Here is a 25,166-nt window from a genome sequence, read left to right as displayed (position 1 = left end):
TATAGTGTAAACAACAAAAGCTTGTACAAGGTATGCAACTCTCACTTCTTTTAACAGGTCATATTGGGTCACATTTTTGTTTAGTAGCTGATTGTGTCAGTATCAATAGACTATAAGAGATAACCTCAATTTGAGTTTTGGCTGTCACACTCTTATCTTTTTTTTAATCCAGTGAGAGCTGGATTTGAATGTGAAGCTCATACATTAGCAACTGTTCAATCATAAAGGGCCGTTTTCCTGCAGATTTCTACACAACCACAGGAGTCGCCCCCTGCTGGTCATTAGACACTGAGACGTGGAAGCTACAGCCATCTTTTACGTACAGTTTATGAACAGTGCTTGGAGTTTAGATCAATCTCAAATCCATAACAGTCCATCTGAAATGAATAACCCAAAGTTCATCACAGATCTACCAGGAATGACACAGACATGTGGCATTTGTCAGCTGTATTTATTCCATCCCATAGCGTGACATTTCAGTGACAGGAAGCAGATACAATAACAAAACTTTCTGCATTTAATTAATCAATATTAAATGTCAGCAGCATGAAATTGCAAAGATTAGTTACTAGAAATGTTCGTGATCATTTTACAGTTAGTGAATTCTTAATTTACTAAATTAAACCCATTATTTTATTACATGTCAGAAAATGACTTGTTATTTGAAGACTATAATACAGCTACTGCATGTACTGTACAACTTAAGTCCAGCTAATCACAGGAGAGCACACAGGCTTTTGTCATACACATGGACGGAGCCAAACTGCTTTCTGCCAATAAAGGATAAACATTATTTATACTGTGTCCAAGCTGGGTCAACTTTACTGTTATTCCTGAGCCCAAGTGGTACAGGAAGCCAAAAGAAGGACAAAGTGCCTTGGGGGCTTGTTTCTAAACAAACAGGACTACAGTGAGATGAAACTAAACATGGAGGCAGGATGGTGGTATGTCGAAAGCCCACTTTGTGCTCCAAGGTGGGAATTTTTTGTCAATTTATCTGAGCTGCACAGTACTTGTAGGAGGCTACATCAAATGTATGTCCCTTTTCTTTTCCTCTGCATGCAAAAATGAGTTGGAAACAGGAAAGTAGAAATCATCTGCCATCCTCCAGTTATGAGTGGATCTTATGTGTTCAAGTTATTCCCAGAGAGACGAGTTTTAACAGGGCAAAGCAGAAAGTAAAGACGAGTGGCTCATTTATTGCTGGCTGAGCATCAGTGGTTGAGTTTTGCTAGTTTTCCAGCCTTTCTAAGTCTAAAAGAGGAGAGGAAAACGAAGACAGGATGTTTGAAGATTTCAGACTAATTTCCACTTCACTCCCCGATATATTTGTAACCGCACCTCCCACACAGACCCCACCCTCGCGCCTCTTAGTTCTCCCCCAGTTTGAGCCGTGCAAACTCGTTGGCCATCTGGAGCGCCTCCTGCAGGCACTGTGTGTTCCTGCCCGTGGCCTGTGCAGACATGTCTTTGCCGCCTCCCTTGCCGTCCAGCAGGGGACACAGCTCCTGAACCCATTGGCTGGCCTTCAGGCCACGGTTAGCCACATCCTGCAGAGAAGAAAGGTGGAGGGTGGAAAGCGGAGGGTTAAATTCATGGAAAATGCTCAGAGCAAGGCTTCTAGCATATGTCACTGAACGATACCTGTGGGACTTGACACAAACAGGTGATCTTGCCAGCATCTGGGTCTACAGTGAAGAGCATCGCAGCTGTCTGAGGGGACTGCGACTTCAGCAGCTTCAGTGACTCATTCAGAGCCTGAGAGAGGAAGAAGGAAAGAGGGATGTAAAGAGGGGTAAAAGGAAGTGGGAAGAGAAGAATAAAAAACATCTAATCAGCACTATTGATGTCTCAAGGTCACAACTAATGGGCCACAGAGCTGATTTAGTCCCGTGGCAATAACACAGTGAGATAAGCTAAGTGAGCCTGAGAAAATGTGCAGAGATAAAGTGAATTTTAATACTGTTTGCACTCCTAATTTATTTCTGTACAGGATGCTGATGAAGTCTCGGGGATTGGATTATAAATTTGCTCTCTCTTTATGCTCTGTATATCCAACAAGGACATGGTTCTTTTATGGAATAACACATAAAGAGATTTATAAGAATTCTGCTACTGATTTTTAGACTTGCCTTCCCAAAAATATTCTGTCTTGACTCTCACCTTTGCTGAGGCTCCAGTCTCCATCTCCATGATGAGCAGCGGCTGGTTTGGGTTGCTTTCAATCACCTCCTTCGTCTTCTCCAGAACCCTCTTCTGGATGTCAGCCTTGTAGTTGCGGTCCAAGTCATCCATGGTCTTTTTCAGGCCCTTCAGGGTTTCCCTCATCTCATCCTTTTGCCACTGAGAGATTACAGCGGTGCCTATCGACTGCAGAGGAGACGGAAATGTTACCACAGCGCAATTTGCAATTTTTTCACAATTTTTTTTATTTGCCTCAGAACGTCTCTCTAAACCAAACATCCCATTTACCTCAGTCATGTCAGCAATCTCTTTCTGTATGTCCTTGTTTGGGCTTGTCTGCTGCTTCACCTTGTCTCCAAGGGCAGACAGAGACTGGCGCAGGGCATCGGCTTTCCTTTGAGCCTGATGGATATGCGACACAGCAGAGTGAGGCAGGGGCAAAGATCAAAAAGGGCAAAGAAACACGAGGAGGAAGAATGAGAAGAGAAGACGACTGGTGGAAAAGATGAAAGACTAATTGTCTAAAAATAGTAAATTTGTCCTGTGGGCCTGAAGAGAGAGGGGTGCTACGTTCTTCTTTCTACTACAGTGTTCACCCCAACATTCATTCAAGTTTCATCACAGAAACCCAAAGGTCGCTTTGTCTGGGACAAATTTTCCTTTAATCAGTCGTGTTTGTAGTTACCAGTGTGAACATTTCACCATCAAGACACCCCCGCCCCTCTGTGGGGCTACCGTCTTTAAAATGTTGTCTAAACCCTTCTCTGTATGTGGGGGTGGAAGTGAGTACATGAGTGTAACGCTTTGAGCGAGTACATCAGTAAGTGTAAGCTGTGTGTGTGTGTCCTGACCTTCTGGGCCTCTGTTCCTGTCACTGCAACGATGCGGCGGATGCCCTTAGCGATGGCCTCCTCTGAGACGATGACGAACGGCGCGGCGTGACCCGAGTTCTGCAGATGGCTGTGGATAACAGAAAACAAAAACGTTACACAACTGCGGGAGGCAGATGAGAAGTAGGAGAGGGGCGAGCAGGAGCAAAGGATGAGGAGCAGAGGGAGAGGAAAACATTACCAAACAACAGCAGCAGGAATGAGAGGCTCTTTGAAGTGGCTGCAGATTAAAACAACATCAAAGACAGCATCAAGAAGCACACCAACAGTTTACTGAAACCTGAAGCAGCTTGAGATGGAAGGATGTGCAATTAAAACCAAAAAAAGAAGATAGAATGGGCTTAATGCAAATGTCTTTTGCGGTGCTTAAAATCTGAACCGACCCTCGCAGCCTTTGCATCAAATGTAGCTCGGAATATTGGCTCCTGCAGCACAAAATGGCATAAAAAGCCAGGCTATAACACAACGTGTGAAAGAGCGGAGATGTCTGGGCATTCAGGTGAATTTTACAGCCAGGAGCAGACACTGTACGAGTCAGTGGAGCAAGTCTAATCAGTGGATTGAGCTTGACGAAATGTTCCAGGCCTCTGTCTGCACAGGGACACGCTCGTCTCACCATAAAGATGCACAAATCCAATTAACGCTTTCCACTTTACACACCGCCCCTGGGCTGGTCTGAAAACTATCGGCCCAATGCAAATGCGCGTATTTGGACTTTTGTACACTGATGTGTTCACGCTGCACACTTGATTCCACTCAGGGCGCACACACAGTAATGGCACGGCAAACACACTTGAATCAATGCAGCATATCAAATTAAGAAAAATGTTAGCATGCTTGGATTTTTCATCCTGCCACATGTTGTCGTTCTGCTCATTTTTCCCCCCGTGCATTTTCCCAAACATCACTAACATCTGTGAAATACACTGTTAAACAAATAGGCATTGTCACCATTCATTATCACAACATGATAATGAATGAAGCAGCTCTCCAAACTAAAGGAGTGAAGCTGAGAAAAACTGGTTTGAGGTTTTTAGGCAAACACTAACAGAAGGCCATTTTCTCTGTTTGAGAAACTGTTGAGAAACTGACAATTAGAGTCCATTATTCATGGGGAACGGCTGCAACTGATTTAAATCACAGACAAGAAACCCATCAATAACATAGTTAGCGATAGAACCTGAGATCCAGCACCAAACTGTACAATCTGAGGTTGAAGGGTCCAAGCCATAAACCGTATATTAAACACAGCTATACAGTGGGGCAAAAAAGTAGTCAGCCACTGATTGTGCAAGTTCCCCCACCTAAAATGATGACAGAGGTCAGTAATTTGCACCAGAGGTACACTTCAACTGTGAGAGACAGAATGTGAAAAAAAAAATCCATGAATCCACATGGTAGGATTTGTAAAGAATTTATTCGTAAATTAGGGTGGAAAATAAGTATTTGGTCACCTCAAACAAGGAAAATCTCTGGCTCTCACAGACCTGTAACGTCTTCTGTAAGAAGCTTTTCTGTCCCCCACTCGTTACCTGTATGAATGGCACCTGTTTGAACTCATCATCTGTATAAAAGACACCTGTCCACAGCCTCAAACAGTCAGACTCCAAACTCCGCCATGGCCAAGACCAAAGAGCTTTCGAAGGACACCAGGAAAAGTATTGTAGACCTGCACCAGACTGGGAAGAGTGAATCTACAATAGGCAAGCAGCTTGGTGTGAAAAAAAATCAACTGTGGGAGCAATCATCAGGAAATGGAAGACATACAAGACCACTGATAATCTCCCTCGATCTGGGGCTCCACGCAAGATCTCATCCCGTGGGGTCAAAATGATCATGAGAACGGTGAGCAAAGATCCCAGAAGCACACGGGGGGACCTGGTGAATGACCTGCAGAGAGCTGGGACCAAAGTAACAAAGGTCACCATCAGTAACACACTACAACGGCAGGGAATCAAATCCCGCAGTGCCAGACGTGTTCCGCTGCTGAAGCCAGTGCATGTCCAGGCCCGTCTGAAGTTTGCCAGAGAGCACATGGATGATACAGCAGAGGATTGGGAGAATGTCATGTGGTCAGATGAAACCAAAGTAGAACTTTTTGGTATAAACTCAACTCGTCGTGTTTGGAGGAAGAAGAATACTGAGTTGCATCCCAAGAACACCATACCTACTGTGAAGCATGGGGGTGGAAACATCATGCTATGGGGCTGTTTTTCTGCCAAGGGGACAGGACGACTGATCCGTGTTAAGGACAGAATGAATGGGGCCATGTATCGTGAGATTTTGAGCCAAAACCTTCCATCAGTGAGAACTTTGAAGATGAAACGAGGCTGGGTCTTCCAACATGACAATGATCCAAAACACACCGCCCGGGCAACAAAGGAGTGGCTCCGTAAGAAGCATTTGAAAGTCCTGGAGTGGCCTAGCCAGTCTCCAGACCTCAACCCCATAGAAAATCTGTGGCGGGAGTTGAAAGTCCGTGTTGCTCGGCGACAGCCCCAAAACATCACTGCTCTCGAGAAGATCTGCATGGAGGAATGGGCCAAAATACCAGCTACTGTGTGTGCAAACCTGGTAAAGACCTATAGTAAACGTTTGACCTCTGTTATTGCCAACAAAGGTTATGTTACAAAGTATTGAGTTGTATTTTTGTTATTGACCAAATACTTATTTTCCACCCTGATTTACGAATAAATTCTTTACAAATCCTACCATGTGGATTCATGGATTTTTTTTTTCACATTCTGTCTCTCACAGTTGAAGTGTACCTCTGGTGCAAATTACTGACCTCTGTCATCATTTTAAGTGGGGGAACTTGCACAATCGGTGGCTGACTAAATACTTTTTTGCCCCACTGTAGCTATTACTCTACCACTGGAGTTCACATTTTAAAGTCTAAACATTAGTGTGTTGGTCCCTACCATAGCAAGCTTAGCGAGCTTCTTTTTCTTTTTTTTAAAGAATGGGGGACAATGCACAGATACAGATACCCTGCTAATAACAGGCATAAAAAATAATACTATAATTATAACTTGTTGGAAGACTGTACCACAAAAAACAGCCATATTATTTTTCATATAGATCCATTATCAGAAACGCAGTCTTCAGTTCAGCTCAGGCTGAAGCCTAGTAGGTACAGCTGTCTCTGCTGACACAGTTGCCCCTAAATGTAAGACTTAAAATCCAAATGGTTGAATAATAAAAGAAAAACAAAATAATACTGAAAAAAAATCTGATGAATTTAAACAATTGGCTCAAATTAAGCACTTTAATACATAAGTCTAAAGGGTGTTTGACATATCCACACCGCTAACTCGAAATTTCAAGTTACTTTTCTCGAAACGTATTAACTCGAAATTTTGAGAAAATAATTCAAAATTTCGAGAAAGAGTTACTTTTTTTTAGTGGTGGAAACGGGCTTCCTTAGACCCATCACATATAAAAACTTTTTGTTAAGAGGAAACCACGCTGAGTTGACCCAACAACGTTAACAGCCATGTGGTTGATTTGCATTCCCCGTCAAGTGTGAGCAGAAATGCACAAAGACTGAAAACAAGTGTCATACTCACGTTCCACCACAAAACTCGATGGAGGTGAGGGAGCCAGCAGCACTGTTGGGGTCGGCCAGCAGTTCTGGGACAGGAATGCCAACAGACACGACACGGACCGGGTCGGGGTATGTCTCATCGAATACAGCGCGCAGACCCTGAATCGCTTTGGCTTCTGCGAGGGTTGCTTCCATTGCGTACACAGGCTGGAAAGTTCAAATCCAATATTAATATTAAATAAAAGTCTGTGAGGATCAACATTTTTTTCTCTTCAAAAAACTGGCTGGTGATTTCACTCCATCCACTGACCTTAGCATCTTTTATCATGGTACAAGCGATCTCCTCAGTCCGGTGGATCTCATCCGTGCTGAGAGCACCTTTAGCAGTGAAGTCAAAGCGCAGGCGATCGGGGGCAACCAGGGAGCCCCTCTGGTCTGCCTCCCCTAGCACCCCACGCAGGGCAAAGTTCAAGATGTGTGTGGCAGTGTGGTTGCTCATGATGGGTCTACGGCGAGCCTGGAAAGTGTGTGTGGATAGATAAAGCTCTACATAAAGCTCAACCTACCTAGAATCTCTTTTACTTAGCTGGCTTTTTTTTGTTTGTTTGTTTGTTTTTAAAAAATAGGGTCAATATCCCGGTTTCAATTCTCACCTCATCTACGTGTAAGGTGACACGGTCTCCAACTTTCAGTGTGCCATAGACTGTACCCACATGGAGAACGTAACCTCCTCGAACCTGCGTATTCTTCACCGAGAACTCCATGCGCTGCAAAAAGCAGAAGAGTACATTCAAACAAAAGTTTTCATAGGCAAAAAGAAAAACTGAAGGCAGTCTGATGGTTTGTGTGTCTATGAGATTAAATATTTTGGAGAACATGATGACTTAATAAGTTAAAAGCTCTTTATAGAAAGTTCCCACATTCTCAGCAAATATGAGAATTACGAGAAGAATACATAAAGACATACAAAAGAAATGAAGTGCTGGCATTTGAATGGACCCCCCCCCCCCCACAGATGTTCTGCTAAAACTGATATGAATGTTTTCATGCCATTCAAGTTCTCAGTTATGGACGAGAGACAAGAACAATTTATTATCTTTTGTCCATTCTTCTGTAAGAACTATGATAATTCATTTCGCAGGCTTTTTCGCCAAGCAGATGGGCTGTTTGCTCACGGCCATGATTTCCAGCAGCTATCAGATCCAGAAGTGCTATTTGAACAAATGTGTTAGCTCTGAAGATAGACTGTGCAATTCTCATCCGCCCAGTTAAAAGTTGACAAAAGGTAAAGCTCGATTTCTCTGTACCTGCAATGTGTTCGGGAGGAAAAACAAACTCCAACTGTGACAATTACCCTAATGAAGGGAAACTATCAAAGCTCTTTTTCACAACGCAAACAGGATTAACAGAGCTCATTACAGAAGTGTAAAAAGCACATGAACCTAGGTGTTGTTTCCCTCAATTTATTTTTATTGCACTTACATCCTCTGTACTGTCATCCTCTCTGAGCATGTAGCCTTCATCAAACGTCTGTCCACCCTGCTCTGCATAGAAGGACGTCTGGTCCAGCACCACGCCGCACTCCTGACCCGTGGTCACCTCATCGCAGAAGGCGCGGTCGTGACGGAGGGCAAGCACTGTAGCTGAGGTTTGCTGGAACTCTGGGTACAATAATAGGATACAGATCAGTTGACTTTAAAAGGTAAATGGACTTGTTATATAGTGCTTTTCTATGCATCACTTACGGTAGTTGCCGTTTTCATCTGAGGTATAATTGTATTTGGGAGAGTCATCTGTGGCGGGTATCTGCTTGTTTCTCAGCTCTTCGATGGCGTAGATGTCCAACATGATGTGGTCCTCATCTCCCGCGCCCTTACCCTGGGACTTCAACTACACACACACACAAACACAGACTTATGCTCAGTCATAACCCCCAAAATACAGAAACATTTACAATTAAAATGTTACATAATTACAGAATGACTGATAGCAAAGACAATCACAATTTGCCTGGTATAATCATTCAATAAAGATTAGACATTTGTTAAATAATGACTGTGCAAGATTGTGCATAATTCATGCATTCAATCAGTTCCCAGAACTGTAGCAGATATGAGTTAAATTCCTGTACATTTACATTAGAGCTGGGCGATAACGATATGTATCGCGATATAACTTTTACTCGATAGAGAAATTAAGCTATCGCGATAGACCTCGCCGCTCTTGTCCTCAAAAAAAAAAAAAAAAAAAAAAAAAAAAAAGGTCAGCCAATCCAAATTAAGTAGCGCAGAGCCGCAGCGTCACGGCCGCAGCGTCACGTCGCGTGACTTGTTACGTACAGCACAAGTGCCAAGCCGCACGTGTGTTTGTTTGGGAAGCAGCCAGCGGGTAATGGAGCCAGCGCGTAATGGAGGAAATGAGTGTGCCGACTAGAAAAATCAACCGAGCGTGACCGAAGAGAAAACAGATGATGGTTCCAATGCCGGAGAGATTGTCGAACGGAAGAGCCATAGAAGTTCCGTAGTGTGAAGGTATTTCGGCTATTTCAAGTCTGACAAAAAACAGAGTAGCGTGCACTGTAAATTGTGCCGAAAGCAAGTCTGGAAATACAATAAACTGGTGCATGCGTCACACTGTGCGCCACGTTATTGTTTCGGTGAAATGAATTTCTACAATACTGTTACTGTTAATTCTACTCTCTGCAGTGTTTAAATGCTTACATATACACACAGTTACTGTCCCTCCACACATACGACTCGGTTCTGCTTCTATGCCCCAGCTTTGTTTACTTTTTCCCACCGAGGCTTCTAGACTTCTGATTGGCCAACATTTAGGCACGGTTAGGAATCTAGCGCCACCTGCTGCTTTGGCATGTTCATAGCAGCGTTTTCCTTCATTTCTGCCTTTATGTGTGGACGGGATTATTTTTTAAAACGAAAATGGAAAATCTCCGTTTTCAAAAATACCCGTGTACGCGTGTACGTAGCCTCAGTCTCTGACTGGAAGCGCTAATTCGTCATTCGGCTTTTGTCAGACTAAAGTAACTGTTAAAACTGTTTGAAAAGCTCAGCTATACAACAAGGAGAGATTGAGAATTTCCTTTTAGTTCTCAGTTTATTTGATATTGACAAAAGTTAGTCAGTTTTGTCTGTTCTTCTGTAAAACAAACTAAGATTTATTTTTAGAATTAATATTTTGTTTCTAAGTGGAATTGACAATTTAGTCTGTTTCGTTTGTCCTATTTTGAAACTTAAACGCTTTAGCGGCTGCCTTTTGTGTAGTTTGCAATATTTGCCTTTATTTATCTGAAAAAGTCTCATGTTCCTTAAGTACATCTACCCTGTTGAACTTATTATGGGAAATAAATATTTAAATCAAAACAAGCTGCTGATTATTTCACATTTTACTTGTGAGCAACGGCACATTTAAATCTTACAAATATAGTTATTTGGCTTATATCGTGATAGATATCGTTATCGCCTGAAATGGAAAAAACATATCGTGATATGAAAAAATCTCATATCGCCCAGCTCTAATTTACATCAATATCTAATAATTTTAAGCGTTCTACATTTATATCAGTGTGGAAGATGGAGTGACTTTGCGGGAGTGCTACAGAGATGGCACAAAATCAGACCCAAGCAGCACTTTCAGAGTTCTCTTTCCTTTTCTTTACAAGATTATAAGCTCTCTCACTTTCTTACAGACAGGTTTCAAAGATGCATATGTTGATTTCTAGCCAACATAAATGTTAATCAACTCAGAAAAACAAAAGGAAACAGCAACAAGTGAGGGGACAGCCACAAGACAAATTTCAGGTAAACTGGCTCAGACTGCATCCATTGCTTAAGCACATAACAGTTAAATGAGCAATTGGATTTGTAAAACATGTAGTGCTTTAGTGCAGAATGGATGCAGCTCAGTAAGATGAGGGGAAAAGAATAAAGGGAGAAGAAATTACAGCCATGACGAAGCAAAATCTGGGGGAAAGAGAGGACAATGCAGTATAGTTGTAGAAACCCAGAAGTGTAGAAATCCCACTTATGAGATATTTTGCAAGTTTCTTTTTCTGTATATTTATTCAATTCAGTTTTATTTATTTAGCACCAATTCACAACAACAGTTGCCTCAAGGCACTTTATATTGCAATGTAATGAGATATTTTCTGGATAATGCAAGTTTCACATGTTAAAGACCACTGAGAACATTTGAAGTTTGCAATGTTCCTAAATTTGTTCTCCTTCTTCAAGACACACTTGAATAATAAATAAGTACTTATGTGATACTATTTCTTTAAAACGCTGAGAAAAACTGGTTTGAGGCTTCACATGTGTATCTAATAAACTGGTAACTCTATATAAGGTTAAGGAGATATTGTAGAGTGATTGTGTTCTGTGTCAAACTCCCCCAAGTGGGAATGAGGAGAACTGCAGTATTGGTATGAGACTCGTACAAAATCGATGAAATGTGTGGGATAGAAATCAGAGGTTGCAGTTTTACGGAAAGCAAATCAATCTTTTGGCTTAATCAAACAACAAGGGATTCACACCGGGCTGTAAAGTAAATGTAGGCTTATTTAAACAGCAGGTGCATGACTCCTGATTCTGACTTACAGTGCAGTACTGGAGAATGCTGACACAAAGCAAAACAGTGCACCCATAGGAGTGGCACAGTAGGGTAGTTAGCGAGACTCAGTAGAGTCAGGACGGTCAAGGCCATTTTCAAACAATCATCTGCTCACCTGTGCAGCCTTCTTCTCCTCCTCGAAGCCAGCCAGGTCAACCTCCATGCCTTTCTCCTCAGCAATAAGGGAGGTGAGGTCCAGAGGGAAACCGTATGTGTCATACAGCAACCATGCTGTGTCACCTGTGTGCACGGAGAGAGGGAGAAAAGATAGAAGTGTGAGTGTCTGAAACAACACTGCTTAAACACTTATGTCCTTGAGTCAGACAATAAAAAAAAATATTGATGGACTGGAGGCATTGTTTGGATAAGTAAAAGCATGAAAAGAACAAATAAACTGCTTTGTAGCAGCTTATGTTTGCAGGGTGCAGTAATGATTTGGACACACTTTGTGACAATGAAGAAATATTAGTTTGCCTGAGGTATACAACTTTTGAAAAAATCCATTACAGTGTACACCAACAACCCTGGAGGGTTACGTTTATAAGCAAAGCTGAATGTGCATCAATTTTTATGTCGCTTGAATTTATAGTGTGAAACATCAACTGATGAATTTTTAGCTTTTCAAACTAATTCCTTCCCTTTAGTGAGTATTTTTGTACTGATCTGAGAAGCTCTGAGGCATTGAGAATGACAATCAGACAAAAAGATGAAGGGAGAGACTGAACCATAATGCCAACAAATTCTGATGGGATTAAAAGCGGGAAAACAAAGCAACTGAAGGAGGGAAGAAATGACAGAAAAATTAGCCAAGAAAAGAAGAAGTCATGTGGGTGGTGAAGACAGATGAAAGGTGAAGAAAGGATAAAATGACGAGGATAATTCAGGGAGGATGTAACAAAAACAGAGCAGTGAACTTCTCAAAAGAAAGTTACACACATTACACTAAACACCGCACTCTCACCTGGGATTGTCTTTGTGTCAGCCAGACTCATTATCTTCCTATCCAGGATACGGCGCCCTCTGCTGAGGGTTTTAAGGAACTGCGCCTCTTCCTCGTTAATAATATCCTTCACCATTTCTGGGTCTTTCTTCAACTCTGGGAATGCTTCACCCTGGAAAATGCAGTCAAAGTAGACAGATGGAGATGTAGACAGAGAGGGGGGAAGAAAGAAAGAAACGGAAAAGGAGGAGTAAAAAAAAAAAAAAAAGAGACACATCATTTAGAGTTTATTAAGTGTTATATATTAACTAATACTAAACACCAAGATTTTTTGAAACAGTCAAGTTTTTTCACAACACTGAAAAATACAAAATACACACCTCACAATTAAGAATATATAAAACAAAATCTCATGTGAAATCTAATATTAATAATAAGGATGCTTCCTGCAGTGAATTCTATTCACTGCTGTCATCCAGTAAATGCAATTAAGCATTAAAAGAAAAATGGAATTAAACTAGTTTTGGTAGAAAAGAACAAATGTTTTTTTGGCTTCTAAAGTAGGAAATGCTTTTTAAAAACGCAAGAGGAAAACTGTCTTCAACATTAACCCAGTCACACTACAAGATCAGAGAATAAAACAGCTAAAAATTAACGTAACCCTCATGACAATAACCCAAACAACAGCACGTTGTGTGTCTGTAATGCCTACTTGGACTACAAAGGAAAGAAAATCTCACCAGGGAATCGACCACTACATCCACGAGAGAGGCAAAGAAGCCTCTCTGAGCGCCCAGCTTCTCATGAGAATATCTGACCGCACGGCGCAGGATCCTCCTTAACACGTAGCTAAATATGGTGGAAACAACAAAATATTTTAATGATGTGTAAAAAAGGCTCCACAAAACTTTTCATTTGCAGCAATCATGTTACTTACTGTTAAGTCTGTTGAGTATTTAAACAATTAACAATGTCTTACCCTCTTCCTGTGTTGTCAGGCCGACCGCCATCTGATAAGGCGATGGTGATGGTGCGGGCGTGGTCAGCAAGCACACGGTAAGCCATGTCGATACCATCAGCGTCCTCAGCACCTACTTTTCCTGTGTAAGGTCGAGCACCCGTACCCTGAAATAGATCATATTCTTAATGTTAGATATGTGGGCCCCAAACGTCTTCCTCTAATGTAAATAAACACGTTGATAAATGCTGCTGTTAAGGCAACTTTGTGTGGATTCATACAACCAGATTAATTTATAGGAATAAGTTTTGATATTTTGATTCAGTAGCTATTACTATTTACTGGATCTTGCCCAATCTAATCATAATTTCTCTTTCATTGAACTGTCAAGTAAAGGATAGATCGTCTCTCTCTTTCGCACAAATCCTTGACACTTCTGTACCTTCTGAATGGCTTCAAAGTACGGTATGAAAAGGTCAGTGTCATAGTTGGACATCTTGTTCTGCAGTACAGACACAAGGCGCTCCAGACCCATCCCTGTGTCAATGCTCTTCTTAGGCAGCGGCTTCAGCTCCGTCTCGGACTCTCTGGAAACAACAGTTAAAAAACACAGATTCACTGATCAGTAAAAAGATTTAAGACCTCTTGGCAGTGCTGTTTTGTTATAGAGGTGCACACATGTTATTCTTAAAACATACATGTATATGTAATTTATATGCAACTATTGATCTTCTTATTTACCATTGTAGTTTGCAGTTTATAAAAAAATAAAAAAAGACTACTGCTACCCTGTATTTAATTTACGCTCTTCCATAAAAATAGGCCCACTGGTGAGAATTACTTTTATAAGAGAAAATAAATAAATTTTAAAAAATCCGCGACAGTAAATTTCTTGGAATGCGTAAACAAAAGATTTAGTTTTAAGTGGTGTGGAAAGTGGGAGTGTGCATCTGATTTACTAGCTTGAACATTCTGTCCAAAACAGATAGAGGTGTGTCCAAATTCCAGCCCGTGTTTCTTGTATAGATTCATGTAAGGGTGTGCTGCTGCCACAAAGGTTCATTTTAGTTTATTTTTGTCACCTGCTGAACAAGTAACAAGGCTCAGGTGAATCTGAAACCCATTTAAGCACACGGCTGCTGTTGTGTTGATAATTACTGTCAGTGATAACTTTTCACTGTTGTTTGGTTCAAATATGGTGGGAAATTAGAGGTGGGGGAAAAAATCGATACAGCGTAGTATCGCGATATTTTGTTTGCTAATAATGTATCGATACAGGGACAGCAGATATCGATATTTTGTTCCAAAAACTTCCAGTCCACCAGATGGTACGGTTGAGCTTTTTCTCTAGTGAGGTCAGCAGAGGTTAGGTCAGCACATGGGAAAATAGATCAAACAAAGATGGAGGAAGAAAAAGAGATCAGGAAAGCGCCATCTGCGTTTAAATCAAATGTCTGGACGTACTTTGGATTTTTTAACAAGGATGGAACAAATGAGATGGATATGACACACGGGATTTGCAAGGTGTGTCGTATGAAAATAAAGTACTCTGGGAATACTACGAACATGAGGGCCCATCTTACACGGCACCATCCAAAAATAGCATTAACCGCGGACGGGAAAGCTAGCTCTGAATCAGCTCCACTGAAAAATCAACCAACGCTGGACACTCTTAGTTTAGCAAAGCTATCTCCCAATTCAGAGCGAGCTAAGAAAATAACACAATCTATCACGTACTTCATCTGCAAAGACCTGCGTCCTTACAACATTGTGGAAAACGAGGGCTTTTCTTACATGATCAAGACGCTGGAACCCAGGTATGTGATACCATCACGACGTTTTTTCGCGGACACAGCCGTACCCAATCTCTACATAGATGTGAAGCGTAAAGTTGAGGAAAGTTTGAGCACAGCAGAAAGGGTTGCATTAACTTGCGACGCATGGACCTCGCGGGCTGTGGATTCATATGTGACTATAACAGCGCATTATCTCACAGCGGACTGGCAACTGCTGTCTTACGTTCTCCAAACTCGAACATTACATGAAAGTCACACTGGAGCGAACATTGCAAATCTCCTGCAAAATGCAGCACAGGAATGGGGGATTGCCGACAAAAATCTGGTGGTTGTCACCGACAATGCTTCTAATATGACAATTGCCACTCAGCTAGCGGGATACCTGCATGTGAAGTGTTTCGCCCATACGCTCAATCTGGCATCACAACGAGCCTTAAACCTGCCTGCAGTAGCCAGGGTCTTGGGAAGAGTGCGGCGCATAACTGGGTTTTTCAATAGAAGCACAGTGGCAAACCACGCTCTGGAGCAAAAACAGAAAATGTTACAGCTCCCGACTCACAAGCTCAAGACCGACGTCTGCACGAGATGGAACAGTGCTTATGACATGCTCCAGCGTTTCCTTGAACAACAACCTGCGATTTGTGCAGCGCTGCTGTCTCCCGAAGTCAGAAAGAGTAGCACAGATATCTTTACTCTAAACGAGACGGATATTGGGAACACTGAAGAAATTGTCCGGGCCTTGAAGTCAATGCAAGTCGCGACTACTGTGATGTCTGAGGAAAAGAATCCTACTCTGTCTCTCGTAGCACCGCTGCTAGCACAGCTGTTGCACGACACCCAAGACAACATTGGTGACACAGCGCTGGTCAGAAACATCAAGCAAAGTATCAGTCAAGATCTTAAGAAGAGATATGCCAGCACAGTCGAGAGGAACACCCTCTACACAGCATCAGCTCTTGACCCACGCTTTAAAACCCTGCCGTTCCTGTCACTGGAGGAAAGACAGGAAACCTATGCCAGAGTGGTTGCTGAGGCTATAACCCTTCAGGTAAGCAAACATTCTGGTGTTATAATTTAAATAACTTACTTACAATATTAGTAGATCGGTGATATTTTTGTCATATTGGTAATATTCTATTTAACAATTAAATACATTAATTATAATTTGCTAACATATTACTGCATACTAAAAGATATGAAATATTTATTTTCTTCCTACAGGAAGTTTTCTACAGGAAGAAAAGAGGTAGCAGCCCATCTGTGAGCCAGAAGCCCATGAACATCATGAGAAACCTGACGAGACTGAACAAAATCTCAGACCCCCTCTCATACCAGCCAAGATGAGGAAGTCTTGTGGGTTAACAGACTTGCTTGGTCAGACTTATGGTGATGTTGGAGCCCCACCAAAATCATTATCTGCCACAGCTGAGGAGGAGGTGAAAAGATACCAGGAGGTCACGTCACTGGCACTCACAGAAGACCCACTAAGCTGGTGGAAATCCCATGAGGAAGTCTATCCTTTCCTGGCCACACTGGCAAAAAGATACCTTTGTATCCCAGGTACTAGTGTCTCGGCTGAAAGAGTCTTCTCAACCGCTGGAGACATCGTCACAGCAAAACGGAGCACTCTGACTTCAGAGCATGTTGATCAGCTCCTTTTTCTGAGCAAGAATGCTGACATTGCTTCACTGTCCAAATGTGTTTAACTTTAGGGCAGCAACAAACAGGACAGTTTACTTATTTTAATTTAAGAAATGTTTTATTTTATTTAAATTTAAAACTTTTTTATTTAATGTAAAATTATATTTTGTTTTAAGCTATAATTGTACCGGATAGTTACGTTCAGTTAAGTTGGTTACTAGACTGTTATACAAACCGTTCACTTTGTCAGCTGTGATGGCTGCACTTACAGCCACACAGTGGTAATATCACCATGTTAGTGTAGAGGCTTATAAGTAATATTGCATTCACATTTCTTTCTTTAAATATAGGAATTTATTTACAGAACAATAAATAACTGGTTTTGGTTTAGAATTCATTCACATATCCACATAACACTGCATTCTAAAATAAGTGCGCACATTTTAGTTTACACTGTTATGTATGATTAATCTTTTGTTTTCTGAGTTACCTTAGTTGCAGCTGTTCCAGTCCCTTGATTAAGGAGCCAAGAGGTGGAAAAGGGGCGGAGCGAGCTTTAAAGGAAGGCTACAAATTGGTTCACGCCATAACTCGGGACCATGGGGGGGAATTGGAGTTCATTATGTTTGGTTTAGTTAGGTTTTGTGTGTTTTACCCCTTTTCCTGTTTTTGTGGGCTGATCAGCCACTATTTAAGTTTCCCCTTTGTCTCGTTAAGTTAGGTCAGTTTGTTTGAGTTACCAGTTGTGTTGTCAACTTTGAGTAGAGTTTTGTTAGTTTGACCTCTTTTATGGGCCCAAGATTTTGATTCTTTTTGCATGAGTTAACCAATTATGTTTTTTGGGTTAAATAAAAAATCATTTTTTGGACTTTAACCTGTGCCTAAGTTTCCTTCACTGCTCGGTCCATCACATCAGCAATAAAACTGACTGACATGAGAGAAAGACTGAGTGTGAGACTTTATTATTAGATAAAATGAATATTGATAACGTTTACCTTTATGGACAAAATCTGCAGTAGAAAAAATATGTGATAAATCACAAAATATCGTATTGCAATACCCAGAATATTGCAAATATATATATATATATTTATAAAAAAAAAAAAAAAAAAAAAAAAAAAATCGCAATAATATCGTATCGTGAGTTAAGTATTGTGATAATATCGTATCGTGGGGTGTATGGTGATTCCCACCTCTATGGGAAATACTACAAAACATCAGAATGAAAATGCCTACATACCACATGTACATGTGAATACAGTCTTTCCCTGTTTGTTCAGAACATGGAAATATATTAAGTTAATATAAGGTGCACCGAGCTTTTACAGGTCCCTGTATTCCAGCAGTTCCTCCAGTGCATTTCATTCTGCTTATACCTGTTATCAGTATTTCTAAATAACCCCCCCCCCCCCCCCCAAAAATGAGCTTTTATACACAGCAGAAGACATAAACGCATAACAAACATTACATTGTTGCAACAGGATCTAATTTCACTACTGGATCGATGTTGAGTGCAAGTTCAAAAGGCTGGGTGCTTAAGTTTTGTGAACACAGACTAGAAAAAGAACTTAACAACATATCATTTTTTTCTTTAGCTCACACCAAATGAGCACAACTATGGATGTGAAAGCAAACCCGAGCCCTGCTGGAACTGAGGACAAAGCAACACTATGGATTAGTGTAGCCCAGCAGCCTTGACAGGACTAATCCTGGAAGTCATTTTCAAAACACCACAAGGTGTAAACGAATGCAATGAACCAAGAAGATTTTACACTGCCTCATAAGGCATGAGAATAAATTACTCTTTTAACACAGCATGTGATGGTGTGTGAAAAAAAATGTGTGAATTTAATGCAAAAGCATTATTCCTTCAATAAATTATTTTGCTTCATGGATGCAATCATCGATTCATAAAGTCCTCTTAGTAAGATCATTTTTCACTGTGTGTGTGTGTGTGAGTGTGTTACCTGTTGAACTGGATAAACACCAGGTTCCAGATCTCCAACACATCGGGATCATCCATGTTCACCAAGTGAGAGGCGTCTCGCCCTCCAATGCGGTCGTAGTGGATCTCACTGCAAGGGCCACAGGGGCCGGTATCTCCCATCTCCCAGAAGTTATCCTTCATACTGCCCGGCAGGATGCGAGCCTCATCCACGCTAAACCAAACAAAGAAACAGAGAGAGGCAGAAGTTGAATCAACTCCCTTAAGATGAGAAAGACTTTCATCATTAATTTAACATTCACATTAGGGCTGGGCCATATTATACCGTTCACGGTAATACCGGTATAATGTTAAGCAACGATAGGAAAATGAAATATCGCGATAGAATGGGAGTAAAACGCGCATGCGCAGTGCCTTTGTTTTCATACGCACATGGCCGATTGTTGAGTGAAACAGATGAACCAGAATTGGTTTGTAAAAATGGTGCAACTTCAGTGATGTGGAACTGGTTTGGTGTTTGTCCGTCAGATACACGACAAAGCACATTTTTTTGCAGAACATGCAAGCGGCCGTCGTTATTGTCGTATTTGTCGGACTAAGATGCTCTTAAATCTGGGAGTAATCTGGGTCCTAAACTCCGTATGCTTCAGGTCAAACAACACTGCAGCATCACTGAGCGTTAAAAACTGTCTAAATTCTTTCATCTTTAATAAAACGATCAGCATTGCTGCTTTACCAGGTGTAACTATAAAGTTTAACTTCCAGGCATCCATGAAAACAAAAGTTATTACATTTAACGGAGTTAGAAGTTAGCAGGAAGCTAGCGGAAGTTAGCTCGCTAGTTTTGCTAGTTACCTAAGCATGATATTGCATGTTCTGACTGAGAGATTTCTGAAAAAAATCAAACGTACAGCTCTGCTATCACTTCCAACATAAATGAAGACAGGAAACTAAACAGCAGTGACGTTTGTAGGGTTACTGAAGTTGGGCTAGCTGGTATATAATGATGTGCTACGTGATCGCTAGCGACACAGCTATGTTAGCATAACATAAACAGTGAAGCTGGAGGACGAACACTAACACTTTTCCACTTATAAAAGTTAACGTTAAGGTTCTTCATGGTTAGAGACAAATGCAATCGCATGGCAGGATGCTGTAAACGGACCAAACTTCAGTCAGGAGAACAACTGAGATAATCCATCCACAATACGAGGTTAGTCATTAATATACTGCAACATGGGAATAGAGCAGCTGCCAGAGAATTCAACATTAATGAATCAAAGGTACAGAAGTGGAGGAAGCAAGAAGAATGAGTTTAATCAAGTTTGATTTATCTGACTGCTTTGTTTCGCTTAATGTGCCTTATAATCCTGTGCACCTTATGGTCCGAAAAATGCGTACTGCACACTGCAGTTTAATGTTGCAAAGCACCTCTTTTTAACTTCAGTGGATATTATACATGGTTATGCTCAGGATATGTCAGCCCATTTCTACTGGAAATGCCTTTTGGTTAAACTTTCAGCAAGGAATTTGCATTTGCACTGTTACATTTTTATAAAGCTTTAATGTACATAAAAACCAGCTTCTTGTTTAAGTGAAAATAAATGGAAGGTTGTCTTTTTGCGCTAGTAATGTTGTGGAGTTGTATTTTGTCTCGCATCAATTATATCGTCGGTTATATTGTTATCGCAAATTTTCAAATATATATCGTGATAAATATTTTTGGCCATATCGCCCTGCTCTAATTCACATCATGCAAAAATGTTTTTCCTACAGACAAAATTCTGTCCTCTGATTAGGTTTTGGAATTTGACCAAAGGGAGATCACCAGGATTGTAATGCATACTTTTGAACTACTGTTTTGTTTTTTTATTTTAAGGTGTAGTATTAGGGCTGTGCGATATGACTAAAATCTCATATCTCGATATAAGACATCTATCATCCCGATAACGATATAAAATCACAAAAATTTAACATTTTCTGTGAATCTCGGGCAGCTCGACTTGCGTGAAGTGTTTCCAGCTGGGTGTATGTATGTATGTATGTATGTATGTATTAGGGGTGCAACAATACTCGTATCGATATTGAACCATTCGATACAGTGCTTTCGGTTCGGTACGCATATGTATCGAACAATACAACATTTTTAATTTATTTTATCAACTTTTCTTCTGACGATGCTGTCTGTGTTGAGCGCTCAGTGGATCTGCGCTCAACAGTGCAGCCTAGGCGGAGTAGTCGAGCGCAGATTCACTGAGCGCAGGGAAAACTAGCGAGACAGAAGTTAAGCTCTCCTTGCAACATGGCAAATTGAACCTCTCCCACCCTCATTCAGATCTGGCGTTTGGAACTATTTTGGTTTTCATGTGACACATGACCCTGAAGGTAAGCGGACAAGAGTAAAACAGTATGTTGGATGTGCCACGCAATGCTCAATTACATTGGTGGGAACTAGTGTGTTAGCGCAGTTTGCTCTTTAACATGTTGACGCTGTCCAGCCCCATGCACGGGGAGATCCGCGGTAGCTCGTTAACGGAGATTTGCCATGTTATGGCGTTAACATCATTTCAATGAGATTAACGCTGACAGCACTAGTGGGAACACAATGAATATGACTGCACATTTACGCCGACATCATCCGAGTGCAAAGACAAGTGGAAGCAGACAAAAACAACAAGCACGCATGCTACAAACTTTACCCGAGTCATTTAGACAGCCGTTAGCACATGATTCTCCTTATGGGGACCTGATATGTTTAATATGCTGCTGAGAATATAGCCCAGAAGAAGCGTATAGTATAGCTTTTATTTTGGAAAGAGCCATTTCTCTGTAATAAACTCTCTTTTCCAAAGATGAGCGATTTCTCGATCAGATAGATTAATTTTTTTATTACTTTGTTGTTTCAGCAACATTCAATTTAAAAACTGTACTTTTGAGTTAAAATATATATTTATAATTTTAATAAATGACAAATTAAAAAAGCATGAACATTTTTTTTGTATCAAAAAAGTATCGAACCGAACCGTGAATTTTGTGTATCGTTGCACCCCTAGTATGTGTGTGTGTGTGTGTGTGTGTGTGTGTGTGTGTGTATATATATATATCAGATTATAGCTCATTTTGATTGTACAGAAATGTCGCTGCCTCTTTCTTGCCATTAAAAAGATTGGAAGTGCCTTAAACCTGCAAACTCGTTTCACTTTTTGTATCACAAGCTTTATCTATTTTTACATACAGTCAATGCTCCCAAGGCTCACTCACCCCAAGTCCATCCAGATCTGTTTGCACTCCAGGTCAGGCTCCAGGCCTGCATCCTCATTACCTCCAAAGTAGGTGACATACAGGCGCTCTAAAGCAATACCAAACTCCTGAGTCAGCAGCTCCAAGGCCATCTTACAGGCTAATTCCTGGAGAGCAAAAATGATGCAATAACAATTTAGAGCTGTTTAGGCAATGTCTTATCCATTAATAATGATAATGAATATGTCATTGTAATATAACAAGCAACATTGACAAAAAGGAGAGAACAGCCAGATTCTCACATAGATCAACTTTAACCACTTCAACCGAAAATATAAAAAGAATTAGATGAGCCCCAGGCTCATATGTTCAAGCATTTTTGTATTAGAATTATCTCCTTTTCTCTACTTACCTAAGATAATGACACTATGTATGTTTTTACTAGTGGACAATCCCCTCACTCTTATTTTGAAAGTGCCTTTTTCCTGTGCCTTTACAATGAGCTCACCAATGCTACAGAGCTGAACAGCTACTGCTAGCTGCTGTCCAAGGCAAAGAAGTTGGTAGAGTCACTTGAGAGGGAGCAGATTATATTGCCTAGTTATACATTTATCACAAAGTACTTGGCAAACAAAATGTTTGCAGAGGAGAAATTTATAAATGGTGAAAGGTCCTACAGCAATATGTGTGTGTGTGTACTCGAGCACTGTTCAACAAACAGGATTTAAATCTGTGGGACTAAAAATACAAGTAACAAAAAAGTGAAACTGATGTGAAGGATGAGAAAATGTAATACCTTAAAGTAGTCCCCAAAGGACCAGGAGCCCAGCATCTCAAAGAAGGTGTGGTGGTAGACATCTTTACCCACATCGTCCAGATCATTGTGTTTGCCTCCTGCACGAATACACTTCTGGGTGTTGGCAGCACGACGCAGCCTGGCCATGGGATGTGATGGATCAATAGTGTTGAGGAAGATGGGCTTGAACTAAAGAAAATGAGGTGCAAAAAAAAGAAAAATCTTGAGAAAAAAAAATGTTTGTTTTTTTTTCAAGAAAGTTTGCTAGATCTGATTTCCGAGCTTATTCTAAAAGTTGTGAATCAGTGGGAACATAAAGAAGAGCCATGGTGTAGGAAGCAGTGTTGGGAAAGACATTGTGTGTACCTGGTTCATGCCGGCATTGGCAAAAAGCAGCGTGGGGTCATCCAGGGGGATGGTAGATGAAGAGTGAACGTACGGGTGCTCATAGCGACAGAAAAAGTCAATGAACTTCTGGCGAATTTGAGCTGCATTCAAGGAGGAGTCCATTCTGAAGAAGCTCTGTGAACAAAATTACACACAGAGAAAAGAAACACTTTAGCTATCAAGCACATTTAAAGAGGTCTTGTATGCAGCCAGTGATTTTTTTAAGTTAATTCTTGGTCCAATTAAATTTTTCCAGGTCACAGAAAGACGAATAATTTAACTCACAGAAACTGGTCCCATTTAGAGAGGTGGATGATTATTTGGTCTGAGTAACAGCAACTTTACTACCGAGTTATTAAAACACAATTAAGGCCTGCTCTTCCCTTTCAGGCAGTAGTCCCCTTAAGGGTACACTCTCAGTGCTCGTGCCCAAATACTAATTTAGCAAGTACAGAAGAGGTGTGTGTGTGTGTGTCACATCTTGGATAAAGCTTTTTAAACAGCTGTTTAAAACACTGGCTTACCATCAATTAACAGCATCAGCAATTTCCCATGGGTTTCTCTTCCTGTCATGACTGCGCAACTAGCGAGAGCTCTGGCAAGGCTGGTGCATAAGGGGTTGTACAAACCACCTTGTTGTTTTCACCGTAAGAAGCAACAATTTTCTTTCATATTTTATATGCAAGTGCTGTACTTTGTTGGAAGCTGTTGGAGTAGCTCCTTTTTATGTACTAAAATGTCATTCAAGGCAATCCCATTTAATTAAAAAAAAAAAGAATTATACATTTGTCAGTGCTTTTAAAGGCCGGTTAAAGAACTGTCCAGTGTTGGTCCGAAAATACATTTTTTTGTCCATAAAGTATCAAAACATTATGAAATTGTTTATCGGTCATTATAGTAATTGTGCATGTTTTGATTTTACCACTCCACACCAAAAGCTTAAAGTTAAGTCTGTTTGTAGGGTGTGGATGTTAACCTAGCTGCAGCTAATTGGCCTGACGCTCTTCTCATAAACAACAGCAGCTCAGGAATCCAGTGAGACAGGTGAGGCACACAATGCTGCGATCTTAAATATGAAGTCAGATGCAATTTTAGATAAGAATGGAAACAAAAGCAACTTACAATTGATTTGTAAGCACTTTGTGGATTTTTGGAGTACACATATTTCATTAAAATGTGATACCATATATAATTAAAAGGCAGCAGAGCTCAATTCCCAATGGTGAAAACTGACTGCCAAAGCAAACCTCAGCTGGTGTTTTCAGCTTTCTGGGTAACAAATAGCCCATGTCCCCGTCCTGACAACAAAGCATTTAGCGGGCAGACAGAGAAAGAAGAGACGTGGGAAGTATTAGCCCAGTGGTTTTGAGAAATAAATAATGGTCCATTTTCAAGACAAAATAAGGACATTTATAATCATAGAACAGGTAGACGGAGACCAGGTTGATGATAAATATTGGACCCATCTTTCAGGTTAGTAACAGGAACAGCCCTGTTCTCTGTCTCCATGGCACAAAATCAGTGAACTTAATCTCGCAAGCCTAACATAAACTTCCAGACCACACAAATTTGTGACAGTCATGTGATACAACATATTTCCTCTTAAAGTTCTACCAAAAACCGACAGTCTTCAATATAAGCTAGTCAGCTGACTATAATTGTTATTGTAGGAAGAGGCACTAGCTTGATCTGACGTTAGCAGGCTAATGTGTTAGCTAGTTAACTCAAGCTACCTCCCTGCGCTCATCCTGAGATAGACAGTTCGGCACACTGCTCTAATTGAAAGGCTATTCTGCTGAACAGTACAATAAAGATAACTTATTTAAACACATGAAAATACTCACAGAAGCCGCTATTCCCGCAGAATGAATCAGGTACTTCTACTTCACTCCACGCTGCTCAAACTGAAGGAAAGCACAAGCAGCGGGCACGCCTACGACAGCCTCCAACTGGTCCGGCTACACAGAAAAGTCAAGAATTCTGGATTCTTATTGGACAAATCTACTGTCCTTCTTAACCGAGCCCGCCACGGCAGCGACACGAACCTCTGTGCTTTGGCTGATGCAACTTAAACGGTGTCAGCTCAGATTTTTGTTGTCGTTTTTAAATATGTTAGTTGATGTAGAGAAATGTGAGAAAAGTCCGCAAGCCCAATGTATGCCAGCTTTTGTTTTAAGTACTCTAACTTTTTAAACTAATGTTGTTATTTATCTATT

At 40.9% G+C, this 25,166-nt stretch overlaps 1 protein-coding gene across 1 annotated transcript; it reads right to left on the bottom strand.

The window, feature by feature from the left end:
• Nucleotides 1-432: 432 nt before the first annotated feature.
• On the bottom strand, nucleotides 433-24,940 carry aars1 (alanyl-tRNA synthetase 1). The gene is made up of 20 exons (XM_004564588.3): nucleotides 24,795-24,940; nucleotides 22,930-23,085; nucleotides 22,564-22,752; nucleotides 21,789-21,934; nucleotides 18,550-18,741; nucleotides 13,588-13,732; nucleotides 13,167-13,312; nucleotides 12,928-13,036; nucleotides 12,209-12,359; nucleotides 11,363-11,487; nucleotides 8,367-8,511; nucleotides 8,104-8,282; nucleotides 7,275-7,388; nucleotides 6,932-7,138; nucleotides 6,644-6,828; nucleotides 3,036-3,144; nucleotides 2,473-2,586; nucleotides 2,164-2,370; nucleotides 1,645-1,758; nucleotides 433-1,550 (listed from the first exon to the last, which is right to left on the bottom strand). Exons 2-20 carry the CDS (start codon nucleotides 23,071-23,073, stop codon nucleotides 1,371-1,373), a joined length of 2,901 nt encoding a protein of 966 aa, XP_004564645.1. The 5' UTR covers nucleotides 23,074-23,085; nucleotides 24,795-24,940; the 3' UTR covers nucleotides 433-1,370.
• Between the last annotated feature and the right edge of the window lie 226 nt (nucleotides 24,941-25,166).

Source organism: Maylandia zebra, linkage group LG7 (assembly GCF_041146795.1).
Source record: "Maylandia zebra isolate NMK-2024a linkage group LG7, Mzebra_GT3a, whole genome shotgun sequence".
NCBI classification, from domain to species: Eukaryota; Metazoa; Chordata; class Actinopteri; order Cichliformes; family Cichlidae; genus Maylandia; species Maylandia zebra.
This window is presented reverse-complemented; position numbering and strand designations above follow the sequence as displayed.

What these genes read in the sequence shown, in the direction of transcription:
- aars1 (XM_004564588.3), bottom strand. Translation starts at nt 23,073, where the DNA reads ATGGACTCCTCCTTGAATGCAGCTCAAATTCGCCAGAAGTTCATTGAC. An exon ending in CCTGACAACACAGGAAGAGG is followed by an intron (nt 13,037 to 13,166) that starts GTAAGACATTGT and finishes CACCATATTTAG; the next exon opens with CTACGTGTTAAGGAGGATCC. An exon ending in AGGATGACAGTACAGAGGAT is followed by an intron (nt 7,389 to 8,103) that starts GTAAGTGCAATA and finishes TGCTTTTTGCAG; the next exon opens with CGCATGGAGTTCTCGGTGAA.